The sequence below is a fragment of the Petromyzon marinus genome, chromosome 7, assembly GCF_048934315.1.
Source record: "Petromyzon marinus isolate PM22_M1 ecotype Great Lakes invasive population chromosome 7, UKy_Petmar_22M1.pri1.0, whole genome shotgun sequence".
Classification (NCBI taxonomy): Eukaryota; Metazoa; Chordata; class Hyperoartia; order Petromyzontiformes; family Petromyzontidae; genus Petromyzon; species Petromyzon marinus.
This window is the reverse complement of record NC_133673.1, coordinates 14,242,244-14,257,328: the sequence shown is the minus strand read 5'-3', so window position 1 is coordinate 14,257,328 and position 15,085 is coordinate 14,242,244. Positions and strand designations below refer to the sequence as shown.

Here is a 15,085-nt window from a genome sequence, read left to right as displayed (position 1 = left end):
ATACCTAACCCCCTATGGCTCTGGCTACCAGTAGTTACAGGCCACCTACCCCAGTCTACCACCTACCCCAGTCCATCAGCAAATTGGGCAATATTTGGTGAGAATTTCAGAATCTTGATTTAGACTGGAGGAATCTGATTAGCTATGAAGCCCTTTTTCACAGATCTCCAGTAGGGGCAGGTCAGTAATTTAATCCCTGGCTGGCACTGGTTCTGGGTGTGTGGATCAGAGGTAGCGAGATCACTGCTCGGTCCATGGACGGAGGGGTCAGAGGTCAGAGCACTGAGCTAGCACTGCTATAATTTTAGGGTCCAAATCCAGGCAACTGCCTTGTGATTAAACCGGTGTAGTGCATTGGTGGTCTCAGCCCAGTCATCAACACTACACACGCAAAAATCATGCTTGGTCCGCACTTAAATTTGGATAAATTCAGCTGTGAGAATAAAAAATATTGGTTTAACTGTCATTCGACAGTCTCAGAGTAGAGTTTAGGAGAAAGTGCATTCCCTCCTGTGTTCATAATTAAAAGGCTACTTGAAGGATCTTTCGGGAGATGTCATGTGAAAAATATCATCCACATCCACTCTCTGACACATGGGACGTATCTTCTGTGAGAATGCCAAGTGGATTTGAAATCTCACGACATGGTGCCAATAGCATAATTGGAATACAATTGAGAGGGGGAAAAACAACCAAAGCAGACAGAGAAGCGCAAGTTTAATTCTTTTCACACTCCTCACTTTTCCGTACCCACCCCACGACCTCCAAACTCCCATCTTTGTCTGTGACCTGCAAGAGCTCATTGCTGTAATTACCACATCTTTACGTTGATAAAATGCTTAAATAAGTTCTGTCTCAAATTTTTATTTAAAGCTTTCGTGACTGCAGGGATTCATATTCTTGGTTATTTCGGTAAAGTCACGTAGAAGGGAAACAATAAAATAATAAAAATATAGAACAATAAAATTCTCACGACGTTTCGACTGCAACACAAGCATTCATCATCAGGTGTGAAAAATGAGAATTGTATTGTTTTATTATTTTTATTGTTTTATTGTTTCCCTTCTACGTGACTTTACCGAAAGAACCAAGAATATAAAAGTTCTGTCTCTTCCAAGAGACGTATCCTTCTAATGAGCATCATAAAAATGTCCCATCTTCTGTATGCGTGCACATGCGATTTTGATTGAATGTATTTTTTGACAAAATGATGCGCTTGTAAGTGCAAGATGAACTTCACGTGGTCGCTCCCATCCAATCACCCGCAGTTATAATTGGGACATTGCTGTAAAAGAAAATGCGTGCACCAAAGTATCCGATGTCAGGAGTGGCGGTTTATGAAACCATTTTAATTTGAATAGTTTTGAGTTTATTTTATTTATTAGACGGATGATCTGTGGGTTATGCCTCCTGCCTTTTCTTGAGAGCTCAGTGTTGGCTAAATTATATGGTGATAAGATTTTTTACATATTTTAAGGCGGGTGTTATCGACAAACGAGTTGGGTTGTTTTAGCGTTCGTTCCGTTGTTAGAGAAAACAAAATGGAAATGTGAGCATACTTACCCAGCATTTGTGTGATCTTTACCATCGATATTCTTTGTTTTTAATGAACCTCCCTTTAAAATAACATTTTCTAACAAAAAAATGGAATTGTCCACTGTCATTGACGTTTTTTGACAGAACATTTTAAAACTTAATTGGCGTTTTCTGTTTACCTATTTGCCCCGAGCATGTTTTCAGTAACAACTGAAACGATGGAAATCGTCTGACCGGGCCTCATGATTTATACACTAAGCAGAGTTTAGTTTTTTTTCTCTAATAGTTAATTGATTCGTATGAGGAGAGGGGTTCCTATTAAACATTTTACGTGTAAGTTTGATCCGGACACTTCTTGCATTTTGGTGCTCTCCCTTAATAACAATAATAATAAAAAAAACACATTTCATTCATCATCTCTCCGTTCATTGATTGGCTCTGGAAAGAGACACGAGCTGTCAACTGACCGAAACCATTTACCAGATATCCTATCAGCTCCATTCACAATACGCCCCGATGCTGTTTGCAAGTCCGGGCCAACTGCTTTGTCGCCAAGACTGAACTTACAATCCAGAAATGAATAAGTAATGCTTGCAGAAACCAGAGGGCCTCCTCCATTAAGCCCCTTACGCAGCTTCGTGGAAGTGGTCTACGGAAATTTGTAGATAATTTAAAAGAAACAAGAATGTTGCTTGTTTTTAAAGTGCCAAATGTTCCACCGGTTTCCAAATCTCCTTTCCGGTAATTCTATTCTGTTTATGCGCTTGGCAGCAACATGTTCATGAACTCGATGCCAATGTCAAGTTCTGCTGGCCACAACGAGAGGGCTTCAGGAGATAGAGTCCGTGTCGTTTTGCTATTTCCTCTTCATTTGAAGGAGCACAGGCTACAGTGGTTCACTATATAGGTTATATAGGTTATATATGGCCACAATCGCACTACTGTGACTTGTCTTTCATGCATCTCTATCTTTGTATCTTTGTGTCTCTATAGGTTTACAATATGGCCCATAGGTTGAGTTGCATGGCCACAATCGCACTACTGTGACTTTTCTTTCATGCATCTCTCTGTATCTGTATGTGTCTCTCCGTGTTTCTATTGGTTTACTTATACGGTCCGTAGTTTTGGGTTGCATGGCCGCATGGAAGTAGTGGAATACGCTTTCCTAAAGGAAGGAATAAACAATATATGAGGAATGGCATTAGTTTATTTATCTTCCGACTCTGTCCACCCACCGTCATGGTGTAATTTGTTATCCTGAGTTAAACCGCCGCGTGTGCCTATCAATCTGGGTAATAGTAAGATGCACAATAATTAAGTTATTGATTTTTTATTGTAATTAACCTTTTGAAATAGCCCCATAGCAAAGGCATTAAATTGATGATAAGAATAGTACACAACTCAGATTGGTCTGCGATGTTCCATAGGGCTGTGTGTGTGCGGTGGTAAGTTTTACGTTGCGCGTTTCTCTTTTTTGCCCGCTCGTTTCTGTTGTTGCAATGTTTACAGCTTGTTTAAATTCGTGAGGTGGAATCTTATATAGAATAATTTATGCCAGCAGCATTACATGTTTTGTAATATTTTACGGTGCATTGGATGCGTTGCAGACGTATTTGTGTAACCGCCGTTGCGACGTTATGAATGCAAAAAGTTCGCCAAAGTGCATTACAGTCACTTTACTCGGGCATTACATTATTCGGTGATGGTGCTGCTTCTACTGCGTTGGCAGTGATGCACAAACACAACTACAAACTCAACGCATTCGTCAATAATGCTATCGTACAAAGAAAAAAGTGTATAGCAGACAATATTTTGGGCAACGGTCCGTCTTCACGGCACGTAGAGGATGTGACGATGGGCCGTTGTCACAAATTTAGCCGATTTATATTTTTTTTTGAAGTCCACAGTGTTATTGAAAAAGGTGTTTGAATGTTATGGTTACTCAGGTAATAAACATTCCGTGCACACTGTGTCGTATTTATGTTTAGCCTGCTGGCTTATACCACTTACATCGGTTGCATTTGCAGATACGCCGTATAATTTTAACAATCTAAAGCAGCCGTATAAAAAAAAAACATACACATTCATGCTCTTAACAACAACAAAAAATACGACAATAATTTGATGCCAAAATGAACGACATCGGCTAGGAAAATTAAGAAAAATCGTTTGGCCATTCCAAAGAGGTTTTGCTCTGTGAAGTTTCACCGGCTTGCATGCTGTGTTTTCTCGTTCCGCAGCTTCCCCTGGACGTGTTCAACAACTACTTCAGCCTGGGCTTCGATGCGCACGTCACTCTGGAGTTCCACGAGTCGCGGGGTGAGCTGAGATTACTTTAATTTTTTAAGGCAACCACGAGGCTACATATTGCTCCGGCTGGTTAATTTTACCTCCGTCCTTCTGTCCAAATACTTCACATATTTCACAGAAAAACTCCCAAAGACATAAACCAGTTGCTTTGGAACTTAACACACATCTTGCCAGGACTAATGCCCAGATCTGTAAGGTTTTTTTGGTAAGATTGGCAGTTAAATACTTTTTCATCCGTTTTTATGTTAACATTATGCTGCTTAGCAGTGTGATTGCCACGATTCATTGGGGCAATTTTCAGGGCAATTGTTGCCAGCAATTGTCACCAGCAAAGTATTTACCATGCGAAACAACAGCAACTTGGTGTGGCAGTGGCATAGAGTGCCAGAGTTACATTGAGCCAATGAAAACTGTTTTTTGAAAAGTGTGCTTGATGAACAATATTTTTTTGTGCAGAGCGAAGGCACGCACCTTGGGTAGTCACGTGACATCCATCTGTAATATGATTGGATACTGCCATGCCAGTTTTCCACGAGGCGGAGCAGCAATCAGATTTGCCCAGATATGGAAAATATGTATTTTCTGCAATGCTTATACCGATTATTTAAAAGTAATGGTGCTTAATTTTTTTTGTTTCATTGACAATATTAAATGGTGTTGTGACGGTGGCTGGTGAAGATTGCCCTAAATTTTGCCCCAGCGCATTGTTGGCCTCAACCGACACGGCGGGAAGGCCTCTAAGTCCCCCCCGCCACTCAAGGCGCCGTCGCACGCACGTAACTCTGCTGGTGTTTGTTTTTACGTGCGCTCTCGGTGGTGTCGTGCTTAGCGCTACGCTGCGCTACGAAACCGGCAACCTGAGGTTCGATTCTCGCTCACGGCCAACACGAGCGACGGTTATCTGAACCGGTCTTCGGGCTCCACTAGGTCGACTCGGCCTCAAATGAGTACCCGGTGCGGTGTGAAAATGTCACCACAAGGAATATAAAGGCGGCCGGGCGTGGTGCTGGCCTCCCACCCCCTTGTGTGCCATGCCGCCCTTCATAGGGTGCTCGCTAACAGCACTTGCCCCAACAGTCTGTTAAGGCTGTATGGGGATCTTTGTCTTTTATGTGTTATTAATTTCCTTGGATTGCCCGAACAACAGGGGAATGCTTCCTTCATGCACTGGAAGCCCTTACACTGGCAATGAAGCAGCCTCGGTAGAATTCCACAGCTTTGTTTGCATTGTGCTAACAATAGCCCTGCAGTAACATGTACGGGTTTTTATGTTACAATTCATACTTTCGGATCTCTGTTAATCCAGTGCTGCATGAAGGCCTTCCTACGCAGTGTTGGTCAAGGCAGATGTTTTGACCACTCTTCACAAAACTGGATAGTGTGTGAGGGGGATGGCGGGTGGACAGGACTAGTTCAGGAATCCCTCGTCGCTGATGTGCGAGTTTTGAACTCGGGTTTTCAGGTTCACAGCGCGGTGTGCTAACCACTGCTCCGCAACTCCACCGCTTCACCCACAAGTTAGTAAATAGAGAAGTCAACTGCACAAATATGGACCTGGCATTAACAGATGCGCACGAACCTGACTGGCGATTACTTATCGTGGGCATCTGCGAAAGTGAATTGTGGTCGCTTAAGCACATATCTACGAAATTGAACGGCGGTCGCTTTCTTAGACGTCCATGAAAATTAATCGTGAATTACGGTGACCTCTGTGAACGCGAGCATAGTTGCTCGTCGACGGAAGATGGAGCGTTTTTTTTACCACCTCCTCCTCGTCGCGGTAACCCCGCTCGCGAAACCCGCTGGCCCTGTGTCCCCAAGAGAGGGCGTACACCGCCCGCGAGTGTGAGATCCACATTCGGCTCTGTTGTTATTATTTTCACAATGCATTTGCGGCACGTGTGCCGGGTAATAATAACCTAATAATATACGACTCTTCATCGCATCCAGGATACTGTAAGCTGTCAAAGGTTATGATTTCCTCTCGGTTACAAATATTCCTTAGGCTTCGCCCCGAACTTCATTGTTCCGGCAACGGCGCAGCCTGGGGAGGAAAACAAATAAGGCGGAGGGCGCACACAATCCGAGCGAATAAAAGGGCTGCGTGATCCGTACGCGAGCCTCCGAAATCTAAATTACATTTGAAGGAGCACATAATCAGCTTAGAGGGAATCGATCTGGGTTGTAAGGACCCTCTCCTGAACCTCGATTGAGCCCCTTTGTACCTCGGGGATTGGAGACCCCTACGTCAGGCCCCAGACATTCCCCCCGCCCCACTCCGAGGGGCCCTGGCCCCAAAGTAAGGTCACGGTGGGCGTGCAGCAGCGGCTTCTAAGCTAAAAACGATACACACTTTTTTTATTTTACCAGGTAAGGCCCACTGAGCTATATTTAGCTCTATTTCAGAAGCGACCTGGCCGCAAATGATAGCTCAACGAAATTTATAGCAGCCAAATCCTCTGAATAGACGTTGATCCTAAATGCGGGGAGGGGGGGGGGGGAAACGGGAGGACCTGGAGAATAATTGACACAACCACAGAGAGAGACATGCAAACTACAAATATACAGGCCTCAGGGTTGGGATCAAACCAACTGCTTCCTGCATACCAGGCAAAGGAGATAACACCTCGCCACTGGGGTTCGCCATTGTCCCTGGGCTAAAGAAAGGGCCTTGAATCAATATTGATCGCCCGATCGCAGTGTCGCCCCATTGATATTGAAATATGAAAGTGATATCGGTTGAGCGGTGTCTTTATCTCATTCCTGTGGCGTCATATTTTAACGCGCCGTTAGCATCGGGCCAAGTCGCTGACATTTATCACGTGTTCGGAACAGTTATCTTAGCAATGCTTAAGTTAATGTTGCATCACAGCCCGGGTACAGTGTATGATATTGCAGCAATATATTGTATTTTTATGCTGATCTTATCGACATGCGGGCAAGAAAAGTTACGCAGTTTGCTCGCTCCATGGTTTTAATGAATTGTTTTTTTGCGAGGTTTGAAAAAGAAGCAAAGCGAAGTGGAAAACAAGCGTGCGGTGTGTTATCAGGGGTGCGGAGATGTTCGATGTTTGATTACGCATCTATTGATGTGCTCGTAGCCACTGTGTGTATGGTATTGTGTGTGCGCGTGGAGTACAAGAAGCAAGTAGATGTTCTCTCTAGCCGGTGGGAAACCAACGTTGGCCAAGACGGCGACCAAATGTCCCGACGTTCACAACGTGCATGCACGTACATGTACACCTGGAGTTTAATATCAGAATATTAATTTATTCTGAAGAAATACGATGAGCTATGAAGCTCTTTTTCACAGATGTCCAGTAGGAGCAGGTCAGAAAGTTACAACAACAAACCAAATATTTCAGAATATTTCAGTTGGAGCTGTCTAGGGCTGACCTCCAGAAAATATTTCCCGCAGGGTCATGTTAGTTGGAGGTTGGTGGAGTGGGGGGAGCAACAAATAGCCCAGAAAATATTAATTTACTAATGAAGCCCTGGTGTGCACACCCAACCCTGACTAGTCTGGCGAAATGCAGAGAAGGGCACACTTCCAAATATGGGCGTCACACCGTCTAATGAGTGAGTGTTGTGTTAATTGCGGAGTCACACCGTCTCACGAGTGAGTGTTGTATTTATTGCAGGCATTACACCATCTCACAATTGAGTGTTGTATTAATTGTGGGGTTCACACCGTTTCACGAGTGAGCGTTGTATTAATTGTGGGGGTCACACCATCTCACGAGTGAGTGTTGTATTAATTGTGGAGGTCACAACGTTTCACGAGTGAGTGTTGTATTAATTGCGGGGGTCACACCATCTCACGAGTGAGTGTTGTATTAATTGTGGAGGTCACACAGTCTCACGAGTGAGTGTTGTATTAATTGCGGGCGTCACACCGTCTCACGAGTGAGTGTTGTATTAATTGCGGGGGTCACACCATCTCACGAGTGAGTGTTGTATTAATTGTGGAGGTCACACAGTCTCACGAGTGAGTGTTGTATTAATTGCGGGCGTCACACCGTCTCACGAGTGAGTGTTGTATTAATTGCGGGGGTCACAACGTCTCACGAGTGAGTGTTGTATTAATTGCGGGCGTCACACCGTCTCACGAGTGAGTGTTGTATTAATTGCGGGGGTCACATCATTTCACGAGTGCATGTTATATTAATTGTGGAGGTCACACAGTCTCACGAGTGAGTATTGTATTAATCGCGGTGGTCACACCGTCTCAGAAGTGAGTGTTGTATTAATTGTGTATGTCACACCGACTTACGAGTGAGTGTTGTATTTTTTGCGGAGGTCAAACCATCTCACGAGTGAGTGTTGTATTAATTGTGGAGGTCACACCGTTTCACGAGTGAGTGTTGTATTAATTGCAGGGGTCACATCGTCTCACGAGTGAGTATTGTATTAATTGTGGGGGTCACACCATCTCACGAGTGAGTGTTGTATTCATTGCGTGTACGTACAGCATGTGGGCAAAATCTTGCTTCAGTGCTCCTCCAGCCAGGGCCAAGGCAGGCCCGACGGCTGCCTCCGCTGTAGGCGCTGCGTGTTTAAAGGCACGCTTGTGTGCGTTTCGACCTTCCATTGCCAATATAAGTGTAGCCTATTTTTTTTGCAGAGCGTGCGCTCCGTTTTGTTGGTGGCGCTGTCAGCCCAACAGCTGGAGAGCAAGGACTTCAACCGCTTAAAAAAAGTGGCATGGCCGAGGGAAATTACAAATCTGATTTGTAATGGCGTACGTCGGAGCAATAAGTTTCTGTGTCATCTCACCGTACCATGCGTGTCTTGGCCCTGTCGTCTTAACATCAATCCAAGCGACTCAGTCACCCGGCCTCATGTCCGGTCAATTCTATTTATTTATTTCCTACCATCAGCCTATGAGAGTTTGTTGGGGGTTTTTTTTGTCTGGTGGAGGTGGTAGGTTGGCTCAGGGGGTTTATATCAAAGCACTGAACCAGCACTTTTTTATACTTGGGTTTATCCCCATTTGTTCACTTGGGTCACCTGAGATAAAAACAGATTCTCTCGTGTGTAGCGAGTCTCTCGACGACCACACACCCGAATATATTACAACCCTTCTGTAATTTCATGAAAATGTGTTAATCCCATTTCCAAAGAAATTAAAAGGCAGCATTCTGTAGGGATCCATTGTACAATAGATCCCTACAGAATACTGGGTGAAAGTTTGTGACATCCCCCCAGGGTCATTCCTCGCAGTCATCTGTGGCTTCAGCTGGCACGATGGGGCTTTCAAAATGTCACATTGATTTTCAAGAGATGCTAATGTGGTCCTACATGATATCAACTGTGCAACAACTATACAGGGTTTGGCGGAAGGAAGTGATGGCGAAGTGTGGGTGACATCAAGGGCACTGGCCACAATACCCTTGACCTTGACGTCAAATGAGTGATTACGAGCAAAACATTTAATGGGATTGGTAAAAAAATATAAAAAATCCAACATTTTTTTCCAAGCCATTATTTTATTAAACATACAAATGCACAGCACACTCCTATCGCATAACCAGAGAAAGATGGAAACAAACACAAGAACGTTCATTCAAAGAAAATTGTGTTGTCTGCGCGAATGTTGGATAAACACAGAGATGACGAATGCATGAGCGCGGAGTGTCCGGGTGGTAACGGGGAATATTTAATATTTAATACAACAGTATATATAGTGTTTTGGAATTAAGACACTGCGTGAAAACGTGTCTGTGCATAACGGTGGAACTCACTGAACCCCCACCCACCGCCGTCCTCGCGTGATTGAATAATTCACACGATTGTCACATCGCAAAATGTTTTTTTTTTTTTATCGAGGAATGAGATACCACGTCGTGGCACTTGCACGCGATAGGTCTCAGTGGCCGTAACGCCGCGTTAATAATCACAGGCAGAGATCAGCGGAGGCAAAGCTTCTACAGCGCCCAGGTCATGTTTGGGACAGGCACCATTGCTTTGGTATTCTTTACGAGACATTTAGATTCTGACAACGTCAAGGCGCCCCCCCCCCCCCCCCCCCAGCGTACGTTTGCCCCTTGTGCTGCACAGTTCGCTTGCGGGAGGTTCGGCGTGTGAATATGGGCGGTGGGTGGGTGGCTGCCGCCGTGGCGTTTACCTTCGCCCCTGTTCCCTCTTCTCGTTTCAGAAGCGAATCCTGAAAAGTTTAACAGCAGGTTTCGAAATAAAATGTTCTACGCTGGTGTGAGTATTTCAATGTTTGCAATTGCAAAAGAACAGCAAATTATATGTTTACACCTAAATTCTCGTATGTTGATCTACTTAGAGATTATACTACGATTTTTTATGATGGCTATGCTATGTGAACAAAATATTGTCAGTCTCCCAAAACGCTGGTGTAATGTTTTCTCAAAAGTTTTTATTTTGTTTAATTGAAGTCCTGTCATAAATTACAACCATTTATCAAGCCACGACTGCATCAAGGTATCCCCATGTCGCGTTAACGGGCTTGCTTGACCATGCCTCACCACGCTGGTCAGTGTGGGTTAGTGAAGGTGGCTTCCAGGACCGGTTGCAATATTACTCGCCACTGATGTTATCCATGGCTGGGAAGTGAACGCAAACTGAGGTCGCTGGATTCATGGCTCTGTAAGCAACCTGCTGCACCACCGCTCCACCCCCCGTGTTTATTTTAGGAATCTGCATTTGTTATTATCCCGTAATGAGTTCATCACAGATCTTCATTGTTACCAACAAAAGAATTCGGAGGAAACAGACACTTCTCACGATGCAGGTTCTGCATTGTTCATACCTCATAGGATTTCAAAAGAAAAGTAACTTTTTGCTCCAAATAAGAACATCAATAATGAACTGTGTAAAATCTTCAGGAGACATTTTACTACTGTACAGTGTATCTTGACAATTTTCCTTGGTAATAGTAAACAGATGTCGTTTTAACCGTGTCCAGTCGAGCAGAACAAAAAATGCAAGGGTACATTTTTTTCATGAGGCGGCGATTTGGTTTTAGAAGCAAAGGGAGGGCAGAATTAAAAGCAATTATTGTTCCTGTCCACTTGATCTCGCAACAGAGGTTGCATTTGTGACCCTTGAGGTCTTCCGTCCGAGGTGATTTTATGGCTGGGTGGGTTTTGTGTCCAAATGTATTTCATTTTACATTATTTACCCTCGCGCATTTACGGTGCTTCGATGGAATTTCGCTCCCCAGCGGCGAGTGTGTTATTAGTGCCGTCGTCTTATTCCTCTTTTGTTTCCCGGGGTTTCCAGGCTGCCTTCTCTGACTTTCTGCAGAGGAGTTCAAAGGACCTGGCGAAGCACGTCAAGGTCGTGGTAAGGCTGCACAAAAAGCCGCTTATCGGTGCAGACCGTCGTGCGGATGCCACGCTTCGCCGGTGGACATCATTTTTTTTTTATTTAGTCACTCGTTTGATTTCTTTGTTGTAGGATTTTTTGTCGTATTTCTACACTTCCCGCCCACCGTCACACACTGCCACTTCCCTTCCTTTTAGCCAAATCCTCCGCCAGAACTCGCGGAGGAGATTCGGAGCCACGATTGTTACAATGTGCTTCCCCACGATAACGGGAGGGTTCACGGGTCTTTGCAGCGGGGAAGTTCAAAGGTCATTCATATTAAAACAATGAAGGGGCAAAACGTGTATTGTAGTATGTATGCTTTAAGTAAAATGAGGTGTTGTTTTATAATGGCATCCATTAAGTTATTTTATATAAAATGTGGACAGTATGCATATATGCTTCGTAGATATTCTCTTCCAAAAGAGGCCTATTGTATTCAGTGAGCTCACACAGATTTAAATGTCGTTAGTTGGTTGTATCCACAAGGCCAGGGTTTTCAAACGTCAGCATTTGTGACCCACCGTGGAGAACCTTCCCGTGTTTTACCAATCTTATCCTTTCATATGCAAATTATCTCGGTAATTGGGTGAAAGCGGCTGCATGGTGTAGATTTTTTATTTACTTGGAATATGCATTGCAATCATTGCCCCCTATTACGAAAACCTGCCAGTGCTCGATTTAAAAACGGTCATGAGACCCAGTGAGGCTTTCCTGGGTAAACAAGCGTAAAAAATATGAAAAGTGAGTCACGAGGACTGGCTTTTGGTGGAAACCCTGCGCTCAGCTTACGCAGCGTGTGAGCAAGTGAGGCCACATCAGTGGATGCAGATATTCATAGCAGCGGGAATTCTAGCCCGAGCGGCGCCAAGATGGGAGGGCCTGCACTTGATAAGCAAACATTCACTGTCAAGCAATTGTGTTGAATGTTAAGTAATACCTGCATCCATAGACTGCACAGGACCCACAGACATGCATAGGACCCATAGGCTTGCACATGAGCCAGCAGTAACTGAATAACAGGGGAACTCTAGGGGGAGGGGGTACTAAGGTGGGAGGTGCGTTTCCACTGTGCACTCTAATTGTAGTCCTGTCTAAAATGCTCGCATGATGCAGGGCTGAGGCATTTTGTCTCAACACGAACACTTGAGACGGGACATTGTTTCGTCTCATCCATGCCAGCTCCCTTAGCCGTGCATCAGCGGGGTGATTTGCTGGGCTACGGTGTACCCATTGATTTGATACAATAAAAAAAACATCTATTCGTAACATCTGATCAAAAGGAATTAACTCAGGAAGATGCACAGAAAACACTTAAAAGCCGTTGCCAAGGCTACAACCGATTGCAATTTTATGAAAAATGCTTTATTTTACTAGTTATTTTGTTACGTTACTAAATGTATGGCAATAAACAATTCATATAATTTTTTTGGCCACACGATTCATTGCGAGCCACTGCTAATACCCAGCATGCAGTTGCTTTTACAATGTTTTGCTCATTTCTTTCGCTGTGTTTAACTGCTGATGAGTAGCTGTATCGCCCAGGTTGATAATTAGATAGTAAGAAAAGAGACAAAAGACTTGGACTACGTTGGGAATTTGTGAAATGATAACTTGTTGAATTAGCAATGCTTGTAGAATGTGTTGTTGTCGTAAAGACCGTGCATTGAATGAACCGGCGGTGGCGCTTGCAGCAAAAAAAATGATCTTGAACATTAACCGTCTTAACGGAAATGAAGAATAAATACAAAAAATAAAAACAAAGCTGAAAATATACGACAACTGGAAAAAAAAAACAAGACATTACACTCGTAGGGTGCTAAAAATAATATTTTCCTAAAATTGTATTAGCGTTAAGTGTGTGGAATAATAACGCGATGTTCGAATTTTACTTCACAAAAGGAAACAAACGTTTTGTCGGCAGCGACATTTCCATTATTGACTGCTTGGAGAGTAATCTCGCCCTGTTGTACATTGCAGTGTGACGGAATGGATTTGACGCCAAAAATCCAGGAACTCAAGTTTCAGTGCATCGTTTTTCTCAACATTCCGAGGTCAGTTGCGTGAGGCAAGATTGTCGCTTGATCTCAACGGTGGCGTGGAAACGAAACGGGCGCAGCGCGATTGAGTGTGTAACGATGCTTCGTTCGCTCGGGTAAAGTCGAATGTTATACTTGTCGAATCGTGCCTGTGAATATACATTATTTAGGATCTGTACAAGTGCAGTGGTAGGGTTACTTTTTGGGCTGATGGAGTGAACAAAGTGGTGCAAATTATAATCCAAAAAAAACCCCAGAAACATAACCCCTAAGGAGGCTGTAAAAGTGGAACGAAAAATGTAATTGTGACAATTTTTCAAATCACTTTATGTGCCACGTATTATTTACATCTAGCGGTCTCCCAGGGCTTTATCGAAACAGCAGCTGTACCGTTAGCAAACAGCATAGGGTGACCGCCATTCAGTCCGATTGACGCGACCGTCTCTCACAATCGTTGAGTTGGAGTGACAGCTGATTGGCTTCAAGGCCAATCCTGGGCTGGTGTGAAATGCTGCGACCCACCTGGAGTTTATGGGAGCAATAGCAATGCTATTGGCAAATTGCAAAAATCTTTGGTGACTCTCCCTTGCCAGCTCGGTGACAAGTCCACTCTCTCATGTTCCATCGCTTGTCGGGAAGTGACAGCTGACCTCTCCGGGGAGCCAAACTTGTGCGGTTGTAAAATGTTGTGGCTGCCCCTTCTGTTGGCAACAGACTATCATTAGTTCGTGCCCTGGGGGGGGGGGGCTCTCTCAGTGAAAATCAGAAGTCATGCAATGGGGGGGGTGGCCTTGACAAGCCGAACCGGCACATGGCAGCCGCGTGCTAGAAGCTCCGTGTGTTCCTCAGACAAACCCCCGAGGAGGAGATGGTGCTGGACATCCTCCCAGAGTTGCTGTTCCTTTGACAACGCTTTTAGAATGTTGTTGCGTGTGTGTTCTTTCTCTCTGTTCGCCACGACGGTGTGTCGCGCGCACTCCTTTCCTGCGCGCATCCACGCAGACTTTGGTAACCGGGAACGTCTCTGCGGTTGCGCACATCCCCACGCATCCCCCCAGGATCTTTGTTATGTCCGCCTCCTTGTTGACGATGTTATTGAAAGCTTAATTTATTAATTTAATCAATGGCCTTCACTATTATTAGAATGCGGGAGATGGTAGTGGTTGGTTTTCCACAATAATTGGGTTTAATTATTCACATAATCATAATTCACCTGTGGAATACACTTCATCACACGGTTGTTTTTCTACTCGTCGTGTTAATATATAATGATCTCGATTGTGCATGGCACACATCGATTTTATAGTGGGCTAATTGGCAGATGAATTTCGATTTATTACACATTGACCAACTGGAGTCGTGCACTGTTTGTGTGAACGTCACTCTTCGGAGCCGATAAAACATTCCTGAGTTGTATGGTTTTTTTAAGACGTTTTGTGAATGCACCCGCTGCGTCTGTACAGAGTACAAATCCAAATTGTATCGTGCAGCAGTTTAGTACAAAATAAAAAAAATTAGGGGAGTGGCATGTTGGGTAATTGTTCAGTGTTGTGGTGCACAAAATTCATTATCGTAAAATGACTTTGAGCAAAGTTAACAACTTAATAATTCGAACGATTCCAAACTTTTCGCATCATGCTCGTAAATTGTGTTATATTGTTATTGCACGCTGCAGGTAGGTAAGGGGAAAAATAAGAAATTAGATGTGAGAACTCTGGTAATCGGAGGACGAAATTCGAATTTTGGGATGCTTGTAATGCTCCGGCACAATTAATGTTCCGAAATTGGCTATGAAATTTGGATGCATGAGCGGTTTTAATTTGACACGGGAGAAATACGAGGTCTACTTCTACCGAATGAGC

General features: G+C 44.1%; 1 protein-coding gene across 11 annotated transcripts in view; it reads left to right on the top strand.

Annotated features, from left to right (window-relative positions):
• LOC116940025 (diacylglycerol kinase iota-like) overlaps window positions 1-15,085 on the top strand; it is a 299,404-nt gene that overhangs the window by 209,554 nt on the left and 74,765 nt on the right. For all 11 annotated transcript variants that reach the window (XM_032949255.2, XM_032949257.2, XM_032949258.2 and 8 more), the window contains 4 exons: window positions 3,777-3,855; window positions 10,004-10,059; window positions 11,101-11,163; window positions 13,165-13,238. In XM_032949255.2, coding sequence (XP_032805146.1) covers window positions 3,777-3,855; window positions 10,004-10,059; window positions 11,101-11,163; window positions 13,165-13,238 — 272 coding nt within the window. The remainder of the gene's footprint in view (window positions 1-3,776; window positions 3,856-10,003; window positions 10,060-11,100; window positions 11,164-13,164; window positions 13,239-15,085) is intronic.